Source organism: Ochotona curzoniae, unplaced genomic scaffold, assembly GCF_017591425.1.
Source record: "Ochotona curzoniae isolate NIBS_2020 unplaced genomic scaffold, NIBS_Ocur_1.0 scaffold_1852, whole genome shotgun sequence".
Classification (NCBI taxonomy): domain Eukaryota; kingdom Metazoa; phylum Chordata; class Mammalia; order Lagomorpha; family Ochotonidae; genus Ochotona; species Ochotona curzoniae.
In genome coordinates, this window is record NW_024467087.1 from 41,723,446 (window position 1) to 41,747,179 (window position 23,734).

Here is a 23,734-nt window from a genome sequence, read left to right on the forward strand (position 1 = left end):
GTGAAAACAGAATCAACCCAGCATTCGCAACCACCAGCTAATCAGGGCAATGGACTGAGCTGGGCCCTGTACCTGCTAATACATACAAGAATCTGGTCTGAGAACACCTCAAAGTATTTGGAGATTTCCCCAATAGAAATGCTGGACTCAGAACCCTAAACAAGAAAAGAGAGAAGACAGAACAGGTCAATCAACCATCTCAGCTATATGTTGGCAGCGAAACACGGGGCAAACGGAGACTCTATGATGGGCTATGACAATCAGTGGATTCTTCAAAGACCTCATAGTGCTTGGAGTGGCAAGATTGGCAGCGATTCATAACTGGTGAACTATCAAAACCACTTCAGCAAGAACCTAGAGCATGCCCTACATGCGGGACCTAGGGAGGGTGGGAAATTGGGTGGGGTTTCTTCCTTAATACCACCCTTTAAACATGAAGGAAACAACATGAAAATAATACTCTTACTCACTTTCCTATAGCCCTTGAACCTGTTTAGCCCAATTAACTAAGTAGATTGTTAAAAATATAATAAAAAATTAATTAATTTTAAAAAAGAAAACTATTCCAACATTCAAAGCTTTTAAAATCATGTAAAATTGGAGGGACCTAAACAGAGATTTTGTGAGTAGCATCAACTGTCTCAGTTTATTATAGCCCCTGCTATGGGAATTATGAATTTAGAGTCCCATGAAAATTTGGGAATTGTTAAAATTCCATTTGACTTTGAGGAAACCACAATGCTATCATTTCAACCACTGCTAGAAAATATCTACCTTAGCTTGTGGACAAGCATGATAGCTCAGTGGCTAAATCCTCCCCTTGGATGCTATAGAGGACCCACTTCCCATCCAGCAACCTGCCAGTGGCCTGGGAAGGCAGGAGAGGATTTCCCAAAACCTTGGGAACCTGCACCTGCAAGGGAGACCCAGAAGAGGCTCTAGGCTCTTGATCAGCTCAGCTTTGGCTGCTGTGGCCACTTGGGGAGTAAACCAGGGGATGGAAGCTCTTTCTGTATCTCCTTCTCTCTGTAATTTGCCGTTTCAATAAAAATAAATAAATCTTATTAAAAGGGAAAAAATATAGACCTGAGATTTGGGTGGAGTGATTTGTAGGATTTTAAAAATTTTGATGACCTCTGATGAAAAGGAAAAGGGAGAAGCAAGGTGACCATGCAGGTCAAAAAATGGCTTACACTGGGCCTGGCGCGGGGCGCAAGTGGTTAAGGTCCTCTCCTTGCACGCCCGGGATCCCATATGGGTGCTGGTTCTATCCCAGCAGCCCCACTTCCCATCCAGCTCCCTGCCTGTGGCCCGGGAAGGCAGTCGAGGACGGCCCAAAGCTTTGGGACCCTGCACCTGTGTGGGAGACCCTGAAGAGGCTCCTGGCTTCGGATCGGCATAGTATCGGCCGTTGCACTCACTTGGGGAGTGAATCATCGGACAGAAGATCTTCCTCTCTGTCTCTCCTCTCTGTATATCCGCCTTTCCAATAAAAAAATAATAACAACAAAAAAAATGGCTTACACAATGATACTATTGGAAAAAAAAACCAATAAAATTAGCATGGAAAAACACAATTTTGAGAAGTTTCTGAACATTGAAGTTGCTTGGTATTTCTGTTAAGTTTTATTATATTTTTATTGGATAGGCAGATCTAAAGTTAGGAGAGCCAAAGAGAAAAATTGCCCACCTTCTGGTTCATTCCCTAAGTGGCCACAGGGCCAGAGTTGAGCCGATCCAAAGCCAGGTTCCTAGAATTGCTTCTGGGTTTCCCACGCAGGTGCAACATCCCAAGGCTTTGTGCTTTGGGCTCTACTGCATTCCCAGGCCACAAACAGGGAGCTGGATGGGAAGTGGAGCAACTAACTGGAACTTGAACCAGCACCCAGATGGAAAGTCTGCAAGGTGAGGAACAACTAGGCTATTGCGATAGGAACTGCTTGGCTCATTTTAAGAATTCAAGAAGGGCCCAGTGTGGTGGCGCAAGTGGTTAAAGGTCCTCGCCTTGCACGCCCTCGATCCCATATGGGCGCTGGTTCTATCCCGGCAGCCCCGCTTCCCTTCCAGCTCCCTGCCTGTGGCCTGGGAAAGCAGTCGAGGACAGCCCAATGCTTTGGGAACCTGCACCCGCGTGGGAGACCCGGAAGAGGCTCCTGGCTTTGGATCGACATAGCATCGGCCGTTGCGCTCACTTGGGGAGTGAATCATCGGACGGGAGATCTTCCTCTCTGTCTCTCCTCTCTGTATATCCGCCTTTCCAATAAAAAAATAATAAAAATAAATCTTTAAAAAAAATTAAAAAAAAGAATTCAAGAAAAATCGTTTACTTCATTTTAGAAAAATAAATTAAAATTACTATGACATATACTATGACATATGAGTTTTGTGTACAAATAGATTATTGCTGCTAAACTGAGGTGACCATAATCAACAGAAAAGCAAACAACAACAAAAATATTCAGCAGAAATCCCAGCATGCACTATAACAGAGGTTATGATTTTGACCAGAAAAACATGTCATGATCAGGAATACAGTCACAAACAATTTTGGAGGAATTTTCAGAAAGTTCTAAAATCACATTTTAAAGGGATACAGAAAATTAGCTGGATATTAAGGCTAAAAAGGCAATTTTGCTTATAATAATGGTCCCAAAGGAACTGTTTCAGGTTTTCATTTATAGTTTGGAAAATTTGAAATCAATCCGAAATCAAATGAAAACTATGGATCTTCATTTCAAAAAAATATAAGGGTAATTAGTTTACCAAGTGATTCAGACAATATTTGGCCTTAATTTGACCTCCAAATTCTATCAAGAATATAACACGGAAATTATACACAACAAATTCGAATCACCATTAGACATTAGCAAAACTAGAAATACATATAAGGGGAATCAAGAGTGATCCTGACAACCTCTTAACAGGAGGTCATATGCACAGAACTGGCAGAGGAGGACCCTAGAGTGGAGCAGGAAGACAGGAGGAGGCTTGATCCCAACTATGGAGACTCCGAGATCCTCACCTAGGACTATCAGTATAGCACAAAGGACTACATCCCAACTGCTAAGGAGATCACAGGGAATTGTACTGCCCTCGTAGGCTAAGAACTCTGAGGTCATCCACTCCATTTCAGATCTCCCATACGGAATGGAAGATGCACAGATCCATCCTCACAGGATCTAATGTCATCAGAACAATAGCCATGAGCCCTGAGCAGTCCTCAGGAACAGAAGAATAGTAAACCTCCTTCTGGACTCGGGAGGGGAGCTTTCTCTGTTCCTTCCTTAGTTCCAACTATGGATCCTCACCCTTTCTTGCAATGACCATCAGGATTGCTTTGGTGCCCCCCGCTGAAATAAAAAATTAAAATTAGATTAGATAGACTGAGCCAATAAGAAAAGCTTAGAACCAGATAGGAAACGGTCTTGGACTCACATATATCTTACTAGGTCGGACACAAAGATTAGTTACCTCTCACTGAGGTATTGAAGATTTCTCTGCATACCCCTCCTAAAACTGTTTTGTACCTCAATCATTAACATATGCCTAGTTAAAGTTATAAGGCGAGTTGGACTATCGTAAAATCTGCCAAGTTCAGTAAAAATTATGCTACTATACAATAAAGTGCTAAATATAAAAATGAAAATAGACACGAGACAGCTGAATAGTACCCTATAACCATTTTAAGGTGTATAGCAAGAGTTTGTGTATAAACTAAAATTGAAATGCCAATGAAATAGTCACAGGATGTGGTTAAGAACTTGCATGTTCTAACATACTGGCCACTCAATACCATGTTAAGTAACTTGATAATGTTGTAAACTGTGGCTGATGCTATGTTGTGGCTTTTCATTAGAGGGGATGATATCCTGTCAGTTCTACTTTCAGACCAGAGATGGTGTCCCCAAGAAAGTGCTGAATTTATCTAGACAATAATATGCTTGACTCTATGCATGGTACATGCTTGCAATGAAGGAACCATGAATCAATTTGAACTGTAATACTGCAAAAATGAAGAGGAATCCATCATGGGGACTGGGGTTTGGGGGAGGGGGCTGGGGGAGGGTTGGGGGAATCCCAGAGCCTATGAAACTGTGTCATAAAACAAAATTAAATAAATGAAAAAGAAAATTAGACCTGCCACTCACCTCCTCTGATCCTCACTTCCCAATCCCGTTCTAAGTTTCTGCGTTTGAATCTCAGCTCTGGCTCCTGACTATAATTTGTGAGAGAAAACAAACACTTGAAGTATATCAGATTCTGCCACTCATAAAGGAGACGGAGGCTGAGGTCCTGCCTCTTGGATATGGTGAACCTGTAGCTGGGGGGAAAACATCTGTGTCCAAAACTTACAAGTTAATGAAATTGAATGTCCATAGCCAAAAATGGGGAAAAGTCCTTCTATAACTCTGCAGAGATTTTAAAAGGCAATGACGCATAATCAAAAGAGGCACACTCTAAAACTGATAAAAGAACAAATCAGCTCATATTATAAGCTTTAAAGGATAAATAAGATTAAATTATCTTAAGGTGGATCTCAGAAAACATGTACCTGCTGTCCATGAATGTAAAGAATTTTGCAGAACATGATCCACAGTGAAAAGCAAAGCATCATGATCATAGGCTAGCACCCAAGGATTTGCGTGCACTGGGATATGAAGGAAACACACACAGCAAAACAGTATATTCAACAACAAAGGGGATGATCATGTTGTGGGAGTAAAGTTGTCAGGATTAGTGATAGAATAGTAGGGAAATGCAGGAATAACGTGGTGAGAAGATGTGAAGGAGTTTGCTGAAAAGAGGTCAGTTGGAATAATTGCAATAAAAATTTCCATGAACTGTAATGAGTGAACTTGAGGAGATTTAATGAACACATTCAAATAACTATATTCAATGTTTTCATGGCTAATGGAGTTGAGTGCCTGGCACCTATTTGAGATACCTGCATTATGTTTCCTTCCCTTTTCAGCCTCGTCACGTCCTGCCTGGACACTCTAGGGATTTGGGGAGGAAACCCGTGGTAGAAAGATCTTTCCCTTCATGTTGGTCAAACAAACAACAAGGAAAAAAAATCAAACTGGCTATTTGAAGGGGAATTGAGACAAAACCAGATTCAATCTGAAATGTATGTATTTACTTGTGGGAAACCTTGAACCTTAAGTCTCCAGAGTCAAGTACTTCCATTCAGTGCATACTCACTGGCTGCCTTTCAGTTACTAGAACTTGATGGAAGTATGAGAGTACAGACATGAGAGTCACAGTTTCTGTTCTCAAGACGTTAACAGCAGAATCTGTAAAGCTTCCATGCACACAATGTGCTTCACTGATAAAACTGCACATACAGTGTGTGCCTCCTAAAGTCCTTATTTGTACCTAAATTTCTGAACCCACAGAAAACATTGATTCATCTCCTGATTCTGATATGCCACACCAAAGCACCATTTCAGTGCCAAAGCATTAAGGGAAAATGGGCTTGGGGCCAACGGGGGAAGGTTTGGTGGCTCAGCATGTTAAGGGGTTGCCTAGAATACAGGCATCCCAGAGGGGGCTGAATCACTTCTGAGCTGCTCCACTTCCCACCCAGCTCCCTGCCCGTGCCCTGGGAAGGAAAAGAACATGGTCCAACTTTGTGCGTCCCTGGTTACCCCACACAGGAGTTGAAGACCCAGACCCTGTCTTCACCTGCCTGTTGTGCTCATTTAGAGAGTCAAACCAGTGAATGTCAGATTTCTCAAGCTTCTTCCCACCAACAACACTTTCTTTCCAGTAAATGAAAAAACTCTTTACAAACATTAACGAAAAACAGACATGATACAATACCACTTCCAAGAACAGTCATGCCAGCTTCAATGCAGAGCCAATTTCTCTTCTTTCTTTCAGTCATCCAGCATACAGCCCCTCAGACACACTCTACATCGGTTCACATTTTGCAACTAACAGAGTCCCAAAGTACTTTCCCTCAAACTACTCTCAGCTATTTTAAAATAGCAAAATTTCTGAAATTCCTGAAATGAAAATATTACTAGTTGGAGATTTACATAGCAAGTTTGTTATTTTTTTCTAAGCAAATGAGTAGGCACAGCTCAATTTTCTTCTTTGAACTTTATTTTAGGTAGAACAGGATTTTGAAAACATGACTTAATATAACATCCAATAAGGAACAGTCACATCAAATACACTGAATGAATTTCCTGCACACATTCCCAAAGTTGACCACATCTTTCACATTCACACTTAGGAACGCTGCTTTGAGGGGTGGCACTCAGTCCTGGGCAGGATTCTTACACACACACTAAACTGTATGCAGAAATCTAGAACAGCAAGTGACTGAAGCTTAACATAAGGCTGCGGATACTAAATACTATGCTCAGTCTGAAATTCAGGTTCATTCAGGTAACTACACCCGGGGAAAGTATGAAGTGCTCTCATGAGCAGCAGTATTGATGTGGATGCAAGATTCTAAGCTAACCATTTTTTTTTTTAAAAAAGCAAGCCTAAGCTTCACAAATTTCAAATGAAATGTCTTCAATACAAAACAATCCAGAAAGCCCAGTGCATTTGGCAAACACCATGATGTGATAAAATCACAGTAAGATCTCCAGAGAATGGCACCAACCTTTTACATTGAAGATATCCTGATTATACACTATGTCTGGAATGAAAAATACTGACAGGGTATAATGAAATGCCAGGTTAGAGCAAAAAGAAAATATCATCAACTTTAAGAACATGACTGAATTCCCTTAAAGAAACAGAACATGTGAATCATTCAATGACCGAGATAAACACTGAAATATACTCAAGTTCGGGGATTTGTACATCTGAAAAGTCAGTTTAAGTTGAGGAAGAAAAGTGTTCAAAACTTTGAATGATGAGAGTATCTTTCTATTTCTCTGCACGGAGGAGGGAGGGTAACATTTGGCGAATTCCTCCTGAAAAGCAAAATTTAGGGTATTAAAACAATAAACGCAACACAGCAATGGAAGATACAAGAGAATAGAGAGGGCTATGTGTACCTTGAGCAATAGCAGCCATCCTCAGCTCCACAGGCCAGCATAGTTTCCACGGAGATCAGAAAAGAGAGGCCCCCCAGCCACAAAGAGCTTCATATCTGGCCAGTTGTAGCAGTGGGTGTACAGGGAACTTGGCAGTTGGTTCAAACGTACATTCTGGTCTTCCCAAATGGTATTCTGGTCGATCCAGCCCCTGCTACAGGTGAGCTTGAGTATTCTCCTCCCAGACCCTGGAGTAGAGTCCTGGCGGAAGTCGCGGCTGTCCTCTAGGAACTTCTGGGCACGGATGTCATAGAAGAGTAGGGAGCCATGCACTGTTCCCAAGGTGATAATGTCCTGGTTGTAGCTCAATGAGGACACACTGGTGCCAAACTCCCTGCAGTGCAGGGGCCTTATGTTTTGCTGGGGCTGGCGTGGATCCAGGAAAGTGACATAGGTACTGGAACCCACAGCATACAGGGAGAACTCATCGCAGTAGGTCATGCACACATTCCCTCCAAAGTAGGGCATCCTGATGGAGAGCAATCTGGACAGGTTTCTCTGAGGTTTCCAGAGGTGGAAGTAGCCGTCCAGGGAAACTGATCCCAGCTCCTGGTTCCTGCTATTGAAGGCCAGGGCACGCACGTGGTGGTGACTGGGATGAGGGCTGTCTGTAGAGATATCTACCACATGTGCTGGACGGATGTGGCCATACATAGGGATAGCACTGCTACTGGGCTGAGCGTTGCCAAAATGGACAAGTCCACGGTCCAGCTCCCATAAAGCCAGGGTGCCATCACGGGAGCCGCTCGCCACCACGGTGTCACTCACCCAGGCGCTGGCAAAGATCCAGTCCTTGTGGCCTTGGATGTCACCCAGGCACACAGGGTCCATGGTCGGCAGCTGGTACACGGCCAGGCTATTGGGGTTCTTGCCCCCTGTGGCCAGAAGTGTCTTGGAGGGATTCAGCTCAATGGTGTGGATGCCACAGCCAGGCAGGTTCCCGGCTGCTGTAGGCTGTCTGTCCACCATCATGTTGCAGTGTGTGATCTGGCCCGAGTACACGTCCAGCACGAAAAGCTTGTTGCACTTGGTGCCACACACAACCTCCCTGCTATTCAGCCATTGTGAGGCGAACACTTTGTCCAGAGAGCCCAGGTTCAGTTGGTGCTCCCTCAGCATGTGGGGCAGGCTCCGTGCTGCAAGGCTACTCAGCTGGCTTTCAAACCCCCCTTGTGCCCTGCGTCCCTGTGCACCCATCTGGCGGTCCTGCAGGTAGTACACCAGGGAACGACGTGTAGCTCGCCCTGTCGCTGGCTTTCCCTTTCTGGTCTCCATGGCCAAATCCTTTAAAGAGGAGCCAGTGGCAGCAGTTTCGCGCTGGAAGCTTTCTGGTCAGCTACTTGTTTGGTACAGTACCTTGGTCAGCAGCGAATAAGGAGCAGTGTAGGTCTGGGAGTCAGCGTTGGCGTTGCCTGGGTGGTGTGGCAAAGGAGATGGCTGCGCTGCCTGCCCGGGGTAGCGTTGGGCCGTGTGGCTGCTCTGCCTCAGCCTGGAGTGCGGGTTTTCCAGAGCGTGGAAGCTGAAGGACCTTTAGCGACTGCTGGTGGAGATTCTAAGATGGCGGTGGCGTCCTGAGAAGCTGCTCCGCCCTGCGCCTCGGGCTCCCCTGGAGGTCGGAGTGCCGTCTGCTGGAGGCGGCAAGGCTGAAGAGGCGTGACTTGGCCCAAGTTGAGAATGGCGGAAATCTCAGCCAATGGCAGGCTGGCTGTGGGAGCGGGAAGCGAGGCCGCCACAGCGTGTGAGGTGAGGGGGGCCCTGCTGCCGGGGGTGGGGCCAGTGGGAGGGCCTGGCAGAGCCTGCTCCCTCTTGGTGGAGTGCAGCACAAGCAGGCATGGAGTGCAGGGTGGGGAATGGGGCCTCAGGAGTTGGTTTCAGACAACAGGAGCCCAGGGGCCCTAGAATGATACATTTACGCTGAGGGGGTCTGAGTATGTCTGGCCATGCTTGGGAGACTCCTCCCCACTCAGCCCTCTTCCTCAATGCCACAGACATTCTTATCCTACCTTTTTCTTTCTGTAATTATGTGTGTGATAATGAAAGACACAGAGCCAGATGCGCAGGTTCACTGCTCAAATGGCGGGAGGTCTTAGGGAAGCAGGATCCTGCAAACCAGCTTGGTCTGAAACGGAATTCTTCTGTTGCCTTTCTGGAAGCTTTTGGAACAGCTACAAAGAGGAGCACTGCTTACAGGGCTTTCTGGTGTTGCAAGCAGAGTCTTTTTTTTTTTTTAAGACATATTTATATTTATTACAAAGTCAGATATACGAGGTGAGGAGAGATAGAGAGGAAAATCTTCTGTCGAATGCCTCTCTCCCCAAATGAGCACAACGGCTGGTGCTGTGCAGATCCGAAGCCAGGAGCCAGGAGCTTCTGCTAGGTCTCCCACAGGGGTGCAGGATCCCAAAGCACTAGGCCGTTCTCAACTGCTTTCCCAGGCCAGAAGCAGGGAGCTGGATGGGAAGTGGAGCTGCCGGGATTAGAACAGAGCCCATATGGGATCTGGGCACGGTCAAGGAGAGGACTTTAGCTGCTAGTCCATGTTGCTAGTCTTAAAAGCAGAGTCTTAATGTGCTGTTCCACAATGCCTGGACCCTGGCTTTGCCTCTCTCTGTATCTTAAGGAGCTTCCAAACAATAATGGAGGTCTCTGAGCTCCTGTGCCAGAACCCGCGGAAGGCTGCATTCCACATGCAAGCCTGGTCCCAAGTCCTGCCTACAGTGGGGTCCAGGATGCCTTCATTGGCCGCAGCACTTAGAACCTCTTGGCTACAAAGATGGACAGAGGTGGGAGGAGAGAAAGCAGGGTTTCCTTGACTGCTCTGCCTGTCCTTAGCTCCCAGAGCCTAGGGGAAGTGGAGTAGAGCAATCCAGGGTGGGAGGACCTCCCTCCAAGGCATGGGTAGCAGACTTTCATTCCCAGATGTGTGTGTGCATGGGGACAGAAACTCGACCCATGGAAAATATTTTCACAGAAGCCATACGGGACTTCTCAGAAGGAGACAAGCACATAAACACAGTGGTGAGAATGTAGAGTTTCAGAGACGGGCTTAGACTCTGGCGTGGTTGAAAGTTCATCGTCCGTTTTCAGCCTGAACTGGGGATGTTTTCCCAGCCAAGCTCTAGGAATTTCGTTACAGAGTGATACATGGAGCCTCCAGCCCAACTCTGAGACCAGCTGCTGTTGGTCATCTCTTCTTCTGGTCCCGTTTACTCACGCTGATTCTCTCTCAACAAACTCCCAAGCAGCTTTTTGTTTTGCCAGCTTCATCTCAAGGCACAGTTTCCACGCACAAACCATGGTTTCTTCCCACCCCCTGAATCAGTCAGCTGCATTCCAGCGTTCCTTAATGCATACTCACTTGGTGTTTGATACAAAACTTGTTTCCTTATTGTGTTAATGAGGATAGGAGAGTGATTTTACTACATTAAATCCTGAATTAGTCACTTTTGTTTTGGTTTTTGTAGAGATGGTTTGTATGGTAGAATTATTTTTAGATTTATGATGATTCCCTGAACTGAGTTCCATAATGGTTATGGTAGTTATTATTTTCATGGGCAGAGGATTCGGGCTCTTTTTCACATATGTTTCTTCAACTGTATTTCTGAGTGAAAAGTGTTATATAAAATAATGGACTTGTATGTTTTGAACGATAAAGGATTTACTAATCTTGGCTACTCAGTGAAACAAAAAGAGGTCAATATTCTGGGGAAAGTGTCTGGCCAATACACTTTTGTAAATTGGAATCAATGAGTAAACTTGAACTCTCCTGGGGGATATAGAGCCATTATGCAGGTTCTGTTAAGAATCTCTCTACCATAAGACACAAACATTTTGCCATAAAGTATGTTCTAGTCAATCTGTATCAGCATAGATCAACGTGAACAGTGATAATTAAAACAGAAAGTGGAGCATTGTGGTGGCATAATAAGTTAACCCTTGGCCTTTTAACACCAGCATGCTATATGGATGCCAGCTCATGTCCAGACAGCGCCACTTGTCATCCAGCTCCCTGTTCATGGCTTGGGAAAGCAGTGGGGGATAGCCCAAGGCCTTGGGCCACTGCGCTCACATGGGATACCTAAAAGAAGCTCCTTGCTCCCAGCTTATGACAGGCCCAAGCCTGATTGTTGTGGCTGCTTATTAAGGAAAATAGTGAATGGAAGATCTCTCTGTGTCTCCCTCTCTTTCTGTAACTTTGACTCCCCAAGAGAAAGAAAGAAAGAAAGAAAGAAAGAAAGAAAGGAAGAAAGAAAGAAAGAAAGAAAGACAGACAAAGGGAGTGATAGGGTCCCATCTTAAACTATGCCTAAAATTGCTCAGGACATTTTTGAGGCTTCACAGACAATTGTAAACCTACTAGGTTGTCATAGTTTCAGTCTGGTATAGTTTTTCAGAAGTGTTGTAATTTCTACTTTTAGTTTTTCTATTCACACTAGCTTCAGTTCTAAGACCAGATTTTCTGTTTAGATTTTTGATACTTAAAATGATTGGTTGCCTGAATGTAAATATTTTTTCTTTTTGCTATTCCAAGACTTCATTTTTATTTCTGGACTGTTAATAGGAACCAGAGGCATTATGTTTATTTTATATTGGGTTGTTTTGCATTTGCTTTTGTTTTACATCATGCCTAGGCATTTTGTGAAAGACAGTCATTATTTGGTAAAAGAATAGCCATTGTGCATTTTGATTCTGTAATCCACTTTTGTTTTTGTACTATACTAAATCTTCACTCAAAATTTCACATTCACCACCTACATATAGGATCATACATGTAAGGCTGAGATCAGGTTGGTTACTTTTAGGTCGTTGAGACTGAAAGATTTTGAACAGTAATTTTCAGACTTAGAAATGTATAAACATAATATAAGAGGAAATGGATTGACAGGATTTATTGCTTAATATTGGGTTATTGTAGTTTCTAAATTTTACTTCTTAGAAGGAAAGAATAGGAAGTGCTTTACAGACAGGAATCACTCTGAAATATTATAAAGTAAGAAAAAAAAACACTCAGAAAGTCATATTTGCCATGGTTTGAAATTATAAGTTCCTTCAATCATAAACTACATATAGCTTACATGAATTTATAATCAAACTTTTTTTTCACTTGAAACTGACATAATTTTACCTGCGATAGTGTATTTGCATATATTAAATGAGAACGTATGAGAAATACATTCTCATGTAATGAGAAATATGTCATTAAATAAAGGACAATACTGAGGGAAAAAAAAGCTAATGTTCTGAACAGAGTAATAAAAGATTAACTTTCTGGGCCCAGCAAGGTGGCCTAACAGCCAAAGTGCTCGCCTTGAACGCACTGGGATCCCTTATAGGTAGGTGCTGGTTGTAATCTCGGCAGTTCAGCACTTCCCAACCAGCTCCCTGCTTGTGGCCTGGAAAAGCAGTTAAGGACAGCCCAAAGCCTTGTTACCCTGTACCAACCTGGGAGGCCTGGAAGAGGCTCCTGACTCCTGGCTTCGAATCAGCGCAGCTCAGGTAGTTGTGGTCATTTGGGGAGTGAATCACAGGGATGGAAGATCTTTCTCTCTGTCTCTCCTCTTCTCTGTATATCTGACTTTGCAATAAAAACAAACACACGAAATCTTTTTTTAAAAAGTGTAGGCCCTGGCAGCATGGCCTAGAGGCTAAAGTCCTCACTTTGAATGTGCCAGGATCCCATATGGGCGTCAGTTCTTATCTGGGCAGTTCCACCTCCCATCCAGCTCCCTGTTTGTGACCTGGAAAAGCAGTCAAGGAAGGCCCAAAGCCTTGGGACCCTGCACCCGTGTGGGAGACCTAGAAGAGGTTTCTGGCTCCTGGCTTCAGATCAGCACAGCTCCAGCTGTTGCAGCCACGTGGGAAAAAATCAACAGAGTGAACATCTTCCTCTCTGTGTAACTGATTTTCCAATTAAAAAAAAAAAAACTAAAGCTTCTTTAAAAAAAGGCAAAAAGTGAATATTTATTAGCACTTTGTTTTACATGGTTTTTTGCTTTGCTATTTGTAACTAGCATTGGGTTTGATATTTTTGTTTTATGATTCAGATACTATCACAACCAACACAGGGAAGAAAATTATAATATCAAAAGAGTAATTACTCTCATTGAGACAGGTTTGAGTTCAGTTTCACATTTTCTCTTTGTTCTACACTGTCTGCAGCATTTTCTAATGTGTCTGTGTTGGAAACTGTTGATCAGCAAATGAGCGCACTCAGGGAAGGGTAACTATACGGGAGGAGGAAGAAAGATCTCTCGGCATAGCATTGGCCGTTGCGCTCACTTGGGGAGTGAATCATCGGATGGAAGATCTTACTCTCTGTCTCTCCTCTCTGTATATCCGCCTTTCCAATAAAAATTAAAAAATAAATCTTTAAAAAAAAAGAATAACTGAATAGGAAGAGGAGTAAATTCAATTGAAATAAGTAAAATTTTGAGTAAGGAACTATTTCTATTTCTTTACTCTAGCTGGACATACTCTCTCTCCCTGTAAGTCTGCATTTCAATTAAAAATAAAGCAAATGCTTTATTTTACTTTTTCTCTTTTTTTATGGAAAGCAGATATGTTCTTATGTAGTAGGTAAGCCTCATGGATATTCTCTTTTTTTATTATTATTATTATTTTTTATTATTGGAAAGGCGGATATACAGAGAGGAGAGACAGAGAGGAAGATCTTCCATCCGATGATTCACTCCCCAAGTGAGCGCAACGGGCCGATGCTATGCCGATCCAGGACCCTCTTCCGGGTCTCCCACGCGGGTGCAGGGTCCCGAAGTCTTGGGCTGTCTTCTACTGCTTTCCCAGGCCACAGGCAGGGAGCTGGAAGGGAAGCGGGGCTGCCGGGATAGAACCGGCGCCCATATGGGATCCCGGGCGTGCAAGGTGAGGACCTTAACCACTTGCGCCACCACCTCAGGCCCACCGGGCCCTATTTGTAAATTTTTGAATTTAGAATACTCTTGCTCAAGTTTTATGGCCCTTCCATGTGATTTTTATTTGTATTTCTCTTATAGCAAGAGAGCTTTAGCATGTTTTTCATGCCAGTCACTTGCATTTGTTTTTTGAATAAATGACTACTCATTTCCTTCACCTAATTCTTAAGCGGATTGTTACTTTACCACCACTCTACTTGTGAAGCTTTTTGTAAATGCTACTATTGTGTTTTTCATAAATTGCTGGGGTTTTTTTTTCTGTCATAATGTTCTATCTGCACCCATCTAACTCATATGGGCGCTGGTTCTAATCCCGGCAGCTCCGCTTCCCATCCAGCTCCCTGCTTGTGGCCTGTGAAAGCAGTCCAGGACGGCTCAGAGCTTTGGGACCCTGCACCTATGTGGGATACCTGGAGGAGGTTCCTAGCTCCTTGTTTTGAATCAGCATAGCACCGGCCATTGCAGTCACTTGGGGAGTGAGTCATCGAACGGAAGATCTTCCTCTCTGTCTCTTCTCTCTGTATATATCACTTTGTAATGAAAATAAAATAAATCTTAAGGAAATATTAAGTGTTGTTGGATTTTATCAAATGCTTTCTCTTTATCTTTTGACATAATTATATAGTTTTTATTCTTCATCTTGTTATGTGGTGGACCATATTTATTAATTTACCTATGTTAGACCATCCCTGCGTACATGGAATAAATCGCATGTTATCCAAGTTAACTATGTCTGATGTATTTTTAGATTCTGTTGGCTAGCGTTTTGCTGAGGAATGTTGTGTCTGTTCGTTAGGGGTATCAGTAAAGCTCTTCCTTGGTTTTGTCTACATCTTTTATTTATTTATTTATTTATTTATTAGGATTTATTTATTGTTGTTGGAAAGGAAGATTTTCAGAGAGAGACACAGATCTTCCATCTGCTAGTATATGCCCCAAGTGACCGCAGTGGTGGGAGCTGAGATGATCTGAGGCCAGGAGCCAGGTGCTTCTTCCAGGTCTCCCTAAGGGTGTAGTGTCCCCAGGCTTTGGGCCATCCTTGACTGCTTTCTTAGGTCACAAACAGGGAGCTGGATGGGAAGTACAGCAGCCAGGATAAGAACTAGCACCCATATGATACTCAGATGCAAACAACGTCAGGCCTTTTGCCAATAGGCTAGCACACCGGGCCCCTGGTTTTGTTATTACAGTGATTCTGTCTTAATTGAAGGAGTTTAGGAAGGTTGTATCCATTTATTTTGTTTTAGATAATTGGGGTCAGCTCTCTTAATATTTATAGAAGTTAGCCGTGAAGCTGTCTTTTCCTGGGCTTTTTTTTTTTTTTTTTTTTTTTGGAGGCAGAGGTGTAAGACTTAATTACTGACTCCGTATCTGCCTTGATGTTACTATTTATTTATTTATTTATTTGATTTTCTATTACCTCATGTTTCAGTTTTGGTAAATGATATGTGTCCCAGAATCTATCCATTTCTTGAAGGTCTTCAGATATTTGGCATATTGATTTCAGTAGTTCCTGATTATTTTGTGTATGTCTGATCTATCCGTTATTGTGTTTGTTTCTTTACTTGATTCCATTGATTTGTGCTATATCCTCTTTAGAGTGGAGATCAGTTGGGCTAGTAGGGTATCCTGTTTATTTTCTCAAAAAATCAAATCTCTGAATCATTGATTCTGTGTGATTTTTTTTGTTTTTGAAATTAAAAAATTAGCCTTTAATTAACTCTGGTGATTTTGTGGTATTGAAAATCAGAAAAATCAATTAAACCTAAGTAGAATTTAGGGAAGAAATGCAGGACAAGTAATATGGAGTAACAGCTGCACTTCTTTCGCTAACTTATTAAGAAAATGCCAATTGAACATTTTTAGGAAGATTTTATTTAAAAAGCAGATCAACATTACAATTCAAGAATTTAATCTAAATATGCACTTTAGAATGAAATACATCTGGTATGGAGTGGAAAAGGTTTTTCCAAAAAAACCCATCAAATAGATTATCTCCTAATACCCAAACAATATTTTGCTTCTGTAGGCCTTTGTTAAGTGGAATCATAAACAACTGAAGATTTATTGCTGTGAAAATGCATCTGAAGTACAGTAGTATGGATCTTGGGTATTAAGCATAATCAGCTCAATCAAGAATTTGAAAATGTGGTAGGAAATCTGTGTGGATAAGCCAGTTGACACAACAGCAACTGGGATTTCGAACTTGTTGAGATAAGACATTCTGCTAAATCTCAATTTTAGAAGGTAATTAAAATTACAATTCCAACATCCCACAAACCAAAAAGGAAAAAAAAAAAAAAACCACTGTAGAAAGAAAACTATGTTCAAAGAGCTTTTTTTTTCAGCACGCCAAGGAAAATAAAAGCATCTGTGGCTATCACAGATGAAAATAAAATGAATGTCATTGGAATCGTTATTTTTTTCCCCACTGAGGTATAAAATCTAAATAGAAATTTGATACTATACTATAACAAATTGTATTTCTCATAGCTCTGTTTTAATTTCCTTTAAACCCTGTTTAATATAGTTTTCTTTAATTGTAAAAATGTTTTCATGATTCTGAATCTGGTTGTAGCTCTTTTTCATTTATTTTTATATCAATGTTTAATATATTGGCAACCAGTTCTAATCAGGAAAAAAATCTTGGAAATCTCTTCATTATGACAGCGCGTTCAGTAGAAACTGCTGATGTGCAAACAAACCATAAAAGGTGTAGCTCTTTAGAAAGCACATTTTGTTGATTGTTCCACTATTATTTACCATGAATTTTTTTAAAGATTTATTTTTTTTTTTATTGGAAAGGCGGATATACAGAGAGGAGAGACAGAGAGGAAGATCTTCCGTCCGGTGATTCACTCCCCAAGTGAGCGCAACGGGCCAATACTACGCCCATCCAAAGCCAGGAGCCTCTTCCGGGTCTCCCACGCGGGTGCAGGGTCCCAAAGCTTTGGGTCGTCCTTGACTGCTTTCCCAGGCCACAGGCAGGGAGCTGGAAAGGAAGCAGGGCTGCCGGGATAGAACTGGTGCCCATATGGGATCCTGGGCATGCAAGGCGAGGACCTTTAACCTCTTGCGCCCCGCGCCGGGCCCAAAAGACGTTCAATCTTTTTTTTTTGTTGTTGTTGTTGTTGTTGTTTTTTTTTAATTGGAAAGGCGGATATACAGAGAGGAGAGACAGAGAGGAAGATCTTCCGTCCGATGATTCACTCCCCAAGTGAGCGCAACGGGCCGATACTATGCCCATCCGAAGCCAGGAGCCTCTTTCAGGTCTCCCACACAGGTGCAGAATCCCAAAGCTTTGGGCCGTCCTTGACTGCTTTCCCGGGCCACAGGCAGGGAGCTGGAAGGGAAGCGGGGCTGCCAGGATTAGAACCGGCGCCCATATGGGATCCTGGGCGTGCAAGGCGAGGACCTTAACCACTTGCGCCACGCGCCGGGCCCAGACGTTCAATCTTGTAAACATCAGTGTGCACAGTCTCACGTCCTTGGGCAGGAAGGCTGGTTCACAGCTAGTGAAAAGCTGGAAGAGTCTGAGTTTTAACGGCTGATAAACCTTACATCCTGCTGAGGAGGAAAGCACTTTTCCTTTTTTGCTACTTAGAGTGTGGCAGAAATGTATGCTGAGGTAGCCCAGTCAATCATTTTTTCTTTAATTGTAAATTTGGTCTCAGAATATTTCTGGAAACGTGACGTTTCGAAGAAGCCACTGCTGGGACCGGCTTCCACTGCAGTCTCTAATGCTGGGCACCTGGCTATCCTCTTCCGTGGCTTTGTTTACTGATTACTGTTCACATGCTGTAGGGTTAATTTCACTGGGTCATATTCCCAGAGCTGGTTGCCTTTTAGGTGGGGGCATTTGAGCATTGTGACTGGGCCATTAAGTTTGGAAACATCCAAGCAAAGGTCATCTGTTCTAATTTCTTTGTGGGCAGTGTAAGAGAAAACCTGATTACCGCCCATACCGTGACAATGAAAAATTCCAACTTTTTCATTTTCTTTTCTAGCCATGTTATCAAGACACTGATTTGTTTCCACATTTCGAATCTTTCTCAAAGAGAAATAGTGACGTGGAATCTGAGAATCAGGATAAATATTCTCTAGGTACCGTGAGAAAGGTTTCATTGTAGCTTGTGTCTTAGACCAAGTCTTGACGATATATGTCCATAATCTACCTTTGTAACACCTGGAGAGATAATATAAAAAAAATTCTTGAATTCATCCATCCATACTTCTGCAAGCCGTCTGTTATTTTTATTGATAATCTGCCCTGTGCCTCCTGGAAATGTGTAAGGCGTAGCTTTCCGAAACACATGTCCAACATGTGAGCATGTAACAATTTCCAAAGTTCCTCCGCACTGCCAAATCCTAAAGGAAATTTCTAGGTTTTCTCCTCCCCAAATATCCATTCCAGCATCATATGTCCCAATTTCCTGGAAGCAATCTCTGTCTATTGAAAAAAGGCCTCCTGCCATTGTCGGTGTTCTGACAGGAAATGTTCGATCGCCTTTCCTTCTATCCATTTCTCTCTGGGGAACAGGATACCAGCGGAAATTGAGCTTCCAGTTGAACCCACCATAGGTCATATCAGAGCCTGCCATGTACTCGAAAGTATCACTGATCAATGATAGGCCAGACCACTGTTCTCCTGTCATGTTTGATCCTGGCTAAGAGGGGCTCCGGCCACCCCACTGTGCACTCATAGTGAGCATCCAAAAAGGTGATCACTTGGCCTTTCGACACAGCAGCTCCTTTTCTTTTCTTTTTTTTTTTTTTTAAAGATTTATTTTTATTATTTTTTTATTGGAAAGGCGGATATACAGAGAGAAAAGATAGGGAGGAAGATCTTTCGTCCGATGATTCACTCCCCAAGTGAGTGCAACGGCCGATGCTATGCCAATCCGAAGCCAGGAGCCTCTTCCGGGTCTCCCATGCGGGTGCAGGGTCCCAAAGCTTTGGGCCGTCCTCGACTGCTTTCCCAGGCCACGGGCAGGGAGCTGGAAGGGAAGCGGGGCTGCTGGGACTAGAACCGGCGCCCATATGGGATCCCGGGCGTGCAAGGCGAGGACTTTAGCTGCTAGGCCACCGCACCGGGCCCACAGCAGCTCCTTTTAATCTAGCTCTTATCAGTCCAGAATGCTGTTCCATTCGAATTACATGAACTGGAACTTTTTAATTTTTTCACATAACTCTCTAGGGGTCTTTTCAAAAAATCCTTCTAGTCTAACATCTGGTAGAGATCTGTTGAGTGCAATCATTTCACTTGCCATTAAATTGAACTGATTTATTTTAAACATTTCTTTCATCTTCTCTTGGTCTTCCTTAGGAATGACGACTGGCTTTCCCATTTCTCCAGGACCTTCATGAGGCTTTTGGACTGCCCCTACAACATCTCCAGCAGGAAGTCCTCTCTCCTTTTTCTCATCACATTTGTTGCATTCACTGAAGCAAAGCAGCAGGAACATATCCAAGAATACCCAAACCAAGGAGGTGGCCAAGACCACCTTGCAATATGCAAATTTTCTCATGGCACTTTAAATCAAATGCAAAATTTTAATATATATATATATATAAATATACAAAGATCATGAAAATTATTCCAATCCAGTTGCATCAGAAATCACATTCATTTCCTCCCTTGGAGCGCAGCGGGCGGTGGCGCCTAGCGCTCCTCAGAGCCGGCCCGGGCGGTCGCGGCTAGGTCCCCACGGGGCGCAGGGCGGGCGCTTCTCTCGGGCCACTGCCGGGGGCTCCCCCGACGGGCGGGCGGGCGGGCGGGCCTGCGGCGGGCCCCGCCTCTCAGCGCCCGCTCCCGCCTCCGCGCCGGGCCTCGTGGACTCGGCGTGCTAGTCCTGGCCGCCCGGCATGCCGCCGCCGCCTCAGCGCGGCGTGCCCGGGGCCCGCAAGGCCGCCCCGCAGGCCGCTCCAGCACGGTGCACGGAGCGCGCCGCATGCTCGGCGTGGCGGCCCCGTGTCATGTTCTTATAGTCTCTATTTTCATCCTTATTCTCATAATTTTTCTTCCTGTTGAACCTGGGATGATTTTGCTGTTGGTTTTTTAACTCCTGCATATGTATGGTTCATTCACTTACGTGGTACGTTTCTTGTTCCTGACACAGGCGCTAATTGCAATAAATTTTTCTCTTTAACACTGGATTGGCAGTATTGCACCAATGTTGTTATGTTCAGGTTGCAAGTATTTGCATATTTCCTGGAGTATTTTGGCTTACTACTGATTTCCAATTTTATTCTGTGGTGGTCTGAAAAGATGCATGATATGCTTTCAATTATTTAAAATTTGCTGAGTGTTTTTTTTTTTTGTAACCTATAATGCGATCACTTCTGGATAAGATTTCATGTATTGATGAAAAAAAAAAGTTCTATTCGGTGTCCCTGGAGGAAAGTTTCTATCGATATCAATTAGGTCCATTTGTCATGGTGTCTGGGTGAAATCTGTTACTTCCATGCTGAGTTTGTCTCATCAATCTGACTACTGATGCCAGGGGTGTGTTACGTTCCCCAGCTGTTACTGTACTGGGCTCTATATCTCCGCTTAGGACTGCCGTTAGTTGCTTCACATAACTAAGTGTCCTGTCATTGATGTGCTTATGTGTATTACTGTTATTTCTTCTGGCTGGATGGATCCCTTAATTGTTATGTGGTGAAGTCTGTATGATCTGATGTTAGGATGGTTAAACCAGCTCAGCTTTCCTTTCCATTAACATGGAATATTAATCTCCAGGCTATCAGTATCAGCTGCTATGCACCTGTAGTGGTGAAATGTGTTTCTGGCAGGCAACAGATAGGTGTGTTGTGCTTTTTCATCAAGTCCGTTAATCTATGTCTTTGGGCTGATGAGTTTAATGCATGTGTGTTCAGGGTGAATACTGCTAGGTAATGGTTTGGTCCTGTCAATTTTGGATCAGATTCCTCATTGTTTATTTTTGGCTTTTTTGTGTGGTTTTATATTGGGAATCTCTACTCCACTGCCATTCTTGAGAGTGGCTAGTTTCATTTGTTCTGTCTTCAGCATGCTTATGAATAATATCTAGAAGATCAAACTGATAGCCATGAACTATTTCAGCACCTTTTTGTTTTGGCAGCATTTTTTTTTTTCATTTGCAAACACAGATGAGAAGTTTGTGAGATATGTTCCTCTGAGTTGAGTTTCTTTTTTGTTGGTTTGATTATCTTGTTTTAGGATCTAGAATATGTCACTCCATTTCCATCTGGCCTAAAGAACCTCTGAGAAGTTGGCAGTGGGTGTTACTGGCGTTCCCTATATGCTATCTGATCGTCTTGCATACATATATGGCTATGTTTTGTTTGTGTTCAACTGAAGGGAGCTTCGTAATGCTCCATCCAGGTCAGGATGGTTTATGGTGAAATTTGTGTGGAGTTCTCCGTGCTTCTTGTATTGGGTTCTCCCTTACATTCCCAAAGTTTGGGAAGTCCTTTTTTATAATTTAACTATTTGCATCCTGCAATCTTGTTTCTCTTTCTACATCTTCATGAACTCCTATCACCATATTATTTCAATAGTGTCATTCAATTCTTGGACAGTTTTCACAGTTTTATTCAGTTCTGTTTCCATATTTCTAACTACCTGTGAATCCGTGAATGAGGTGTGTTGTTCTGAAATTTGTTCTTCTGCCCTGTATGTTCTAGTGCTGAGTATTTCTATTGCTTCTTTATTTTGCTCTATTGTATTTCTTAGTTCAGGTATTTGAATTTGATTCTATTTTACAGCACTCAGTTCATTTGTGATATATGCTTTTTTTTTTTTTAACATCTTGCCTTCGGGGCCTGGCATGAAGAATTAGTGGCTAAATCCTCGTCTTCCACCTACTGTGATCCATTATGTTCATATCCAGGCTGTTCAGTTCCTATCCAGCTCCCTGCTTGTGGCCTGGAAAAGCAGTAGAGGAAGGCCCAAAGCCTTGGGAGCCTGCACCCACATAGGAGACCTGGAAGAATCTGCCCAAAGCCTCAAGACCTTTTACCCCCATGGGAGTCCCAGAAGAAGCCCCTGGCTTCAGCTTGGCTCAGCTTTTGAAGATTCAGCCATTTGGGGAGTGAAACAGTGGATGAAACTACTTTCTGTCTGCATCTTGCCTGTATTTCTGCTTCCGTAATAAAAATAAATAAAACAAATTTTTAAATTCTTCCTTTTTGTTTCTTACTTTAATTTTTTTTTTTTAATTTACTTTTATCGGAATGTGACATATACAGAGAGGAGGAGAGTCAGAGAGGAAAATCTTCTGTCTGATGGTTCAATCCGCAAGGAGGGGCAATGGAAGGAGCTGAGCCAATCCAAAGCCAGGAGCTTCTCCTGTGTCTCCCACACGGGTGCAGGGTCCCAAAGCTTTGGGCCGTCCTTGACTGCTTTCCAGGCCACAAGCAGGAGCTGGATGGGAATCAGGGCTACGGGTATTAGAACCAGTGCACATATAGCATCCCAGCACGAACAAGGGTTGCATTTTAGGCACTAGGCTACAGCACTGCATCCTCTTGCCTCTGTTTCCTACTGTCTCTGAAGAGTTTTATAATGATTTTAAAAAACTAAATCCTTTTCCAGGAGATCCTCAATGTCATCATGCTGTAACTCTACTATTGAGATGGTCTCTTGCTTATTTTTTAGGGAAACACTGGCTTCCTCATTCGCGTTGTTTGTGGTTCTTCTAGTACTCAGGGCTATTGGCATGCAACTATATAGGGTTAATTTTTCAGGCAGATTCTGTTTTCATGTTGTGCTTGTTGCTCCCAGATTTGTGGTTATTTTGCTCTCCTTTTTCTGTACCTGGTTTTCTCTTCATTCTGGGTCTGGGATGATTATCTGGGCTTTTGTTGATTTCAGCCTCAGGTTCCTGTGTTTTGTCCCACCTCAGTCTCCATTGATAGTGCCATGCTGCCTGCCTCTCTTAGCCCAGAGCGAGTTTAAACTGTGTTATACCTCTACAAATGTTACTTGCTTTTCCCTGGTTGGTAATTGGGTAATTGTTGTTTTTGGAAAATGAGTTGCGCCTGGTTTACTTCGAATCTTCTTCAGATGAGTTGCGAAACTTCTTGGGAAGAGAAGCAAAAGAATTTCTCTCTATTTTTTTTTTTCCTCTTAGTGGTGTATAGAAGGGAGAGATTGTTTGGACTTCCAAGCATAGTTCGGTTTGTTGTTACCTGCTTGTAAAGCCCCCAGCCATGCCTCTAGAACTTCTACTAAGATGCTGGACATACTGCAGAACTGCTATTCATTTGTTGCTACGGATATTGGAATAGGGGTGAAGCAGGCAGCAAGGTGGTTGTGGAGTCACACAGCTGCATGCCCCTTAACTGTGCTTTACTCTGTCTTGTCCCACCTCTGGCCTTGGCCCATGGTGCCCTGACTGTTCAAGCACACCTCTGAACTGTTCCTACCTCTGCTGCACCTGCTGCTGCTTACTCAGACTATTCCCCTTTACTTAAGGCAGCCTGCACTCTCCCCTCCTGTCTTGCTCACGTTCTGGGTGTTGGAACCCATGCAACAGGGTTCTATTAGTCACCTACACTAATATGTTTGGCTTTTAGTTCTGGCTTACTCACTAGAATCTGTGTAGTTAATCCTTACCCAGTCTCTGTTTCTAGGCTCCAGCATCACCCTCTTGGACAGTGCTGGTTCTTCTCGGGGGGTTAGATTGGGGACCTTGTGGGTGTGGAGCGAATTCCGCTTTCACTTCCCAGGTCTCTGACTCAGCTGCCGTGTTCCCCAGTGAC

The 23,734-nt window shown here is 43.3% G+C and overlaps 1 protein-coding gene and 1 pseudogene across 1 annotated transcript; both read right to left on the reverse strand.

Annotated features, from left to right (window-relative positions):
* Nucleotides 1-7,040: 7,040 nt before the first annotated feature.
* Nucleotides 7,041-8,333, reverse strand: LOC121169092 (DDB1- and CUL4-associated factor 12-like protein 2). The gene has a single exon (XM_040999555.1). It carries the CDS (start codon nt 8,331-8,333, stop codon nt 7,041-7,043), a length of 1,293 nt encoding a protein of 430 aa, XP_040855489.1.
* Nucleotides 8,334-17,432: 9,099 nt separating this feature from the next.
* LOC121169187 lies at nt 17,433-19,634 on the reverse strand (annotated as a pseudogene).
* Between the last annotated feature and the right edge of the window lie 4,100 nt (nt 19,635-23,734).

Coding starts and splice junctions, on each gene's coding strand:
- LOC121169092 (XM_040999555.1), bottom strand. CDS start 8,333: ATGGAGACCAGAAAGGGAAAGCCAGCGACAGGGCGAGCTACACGTCGT.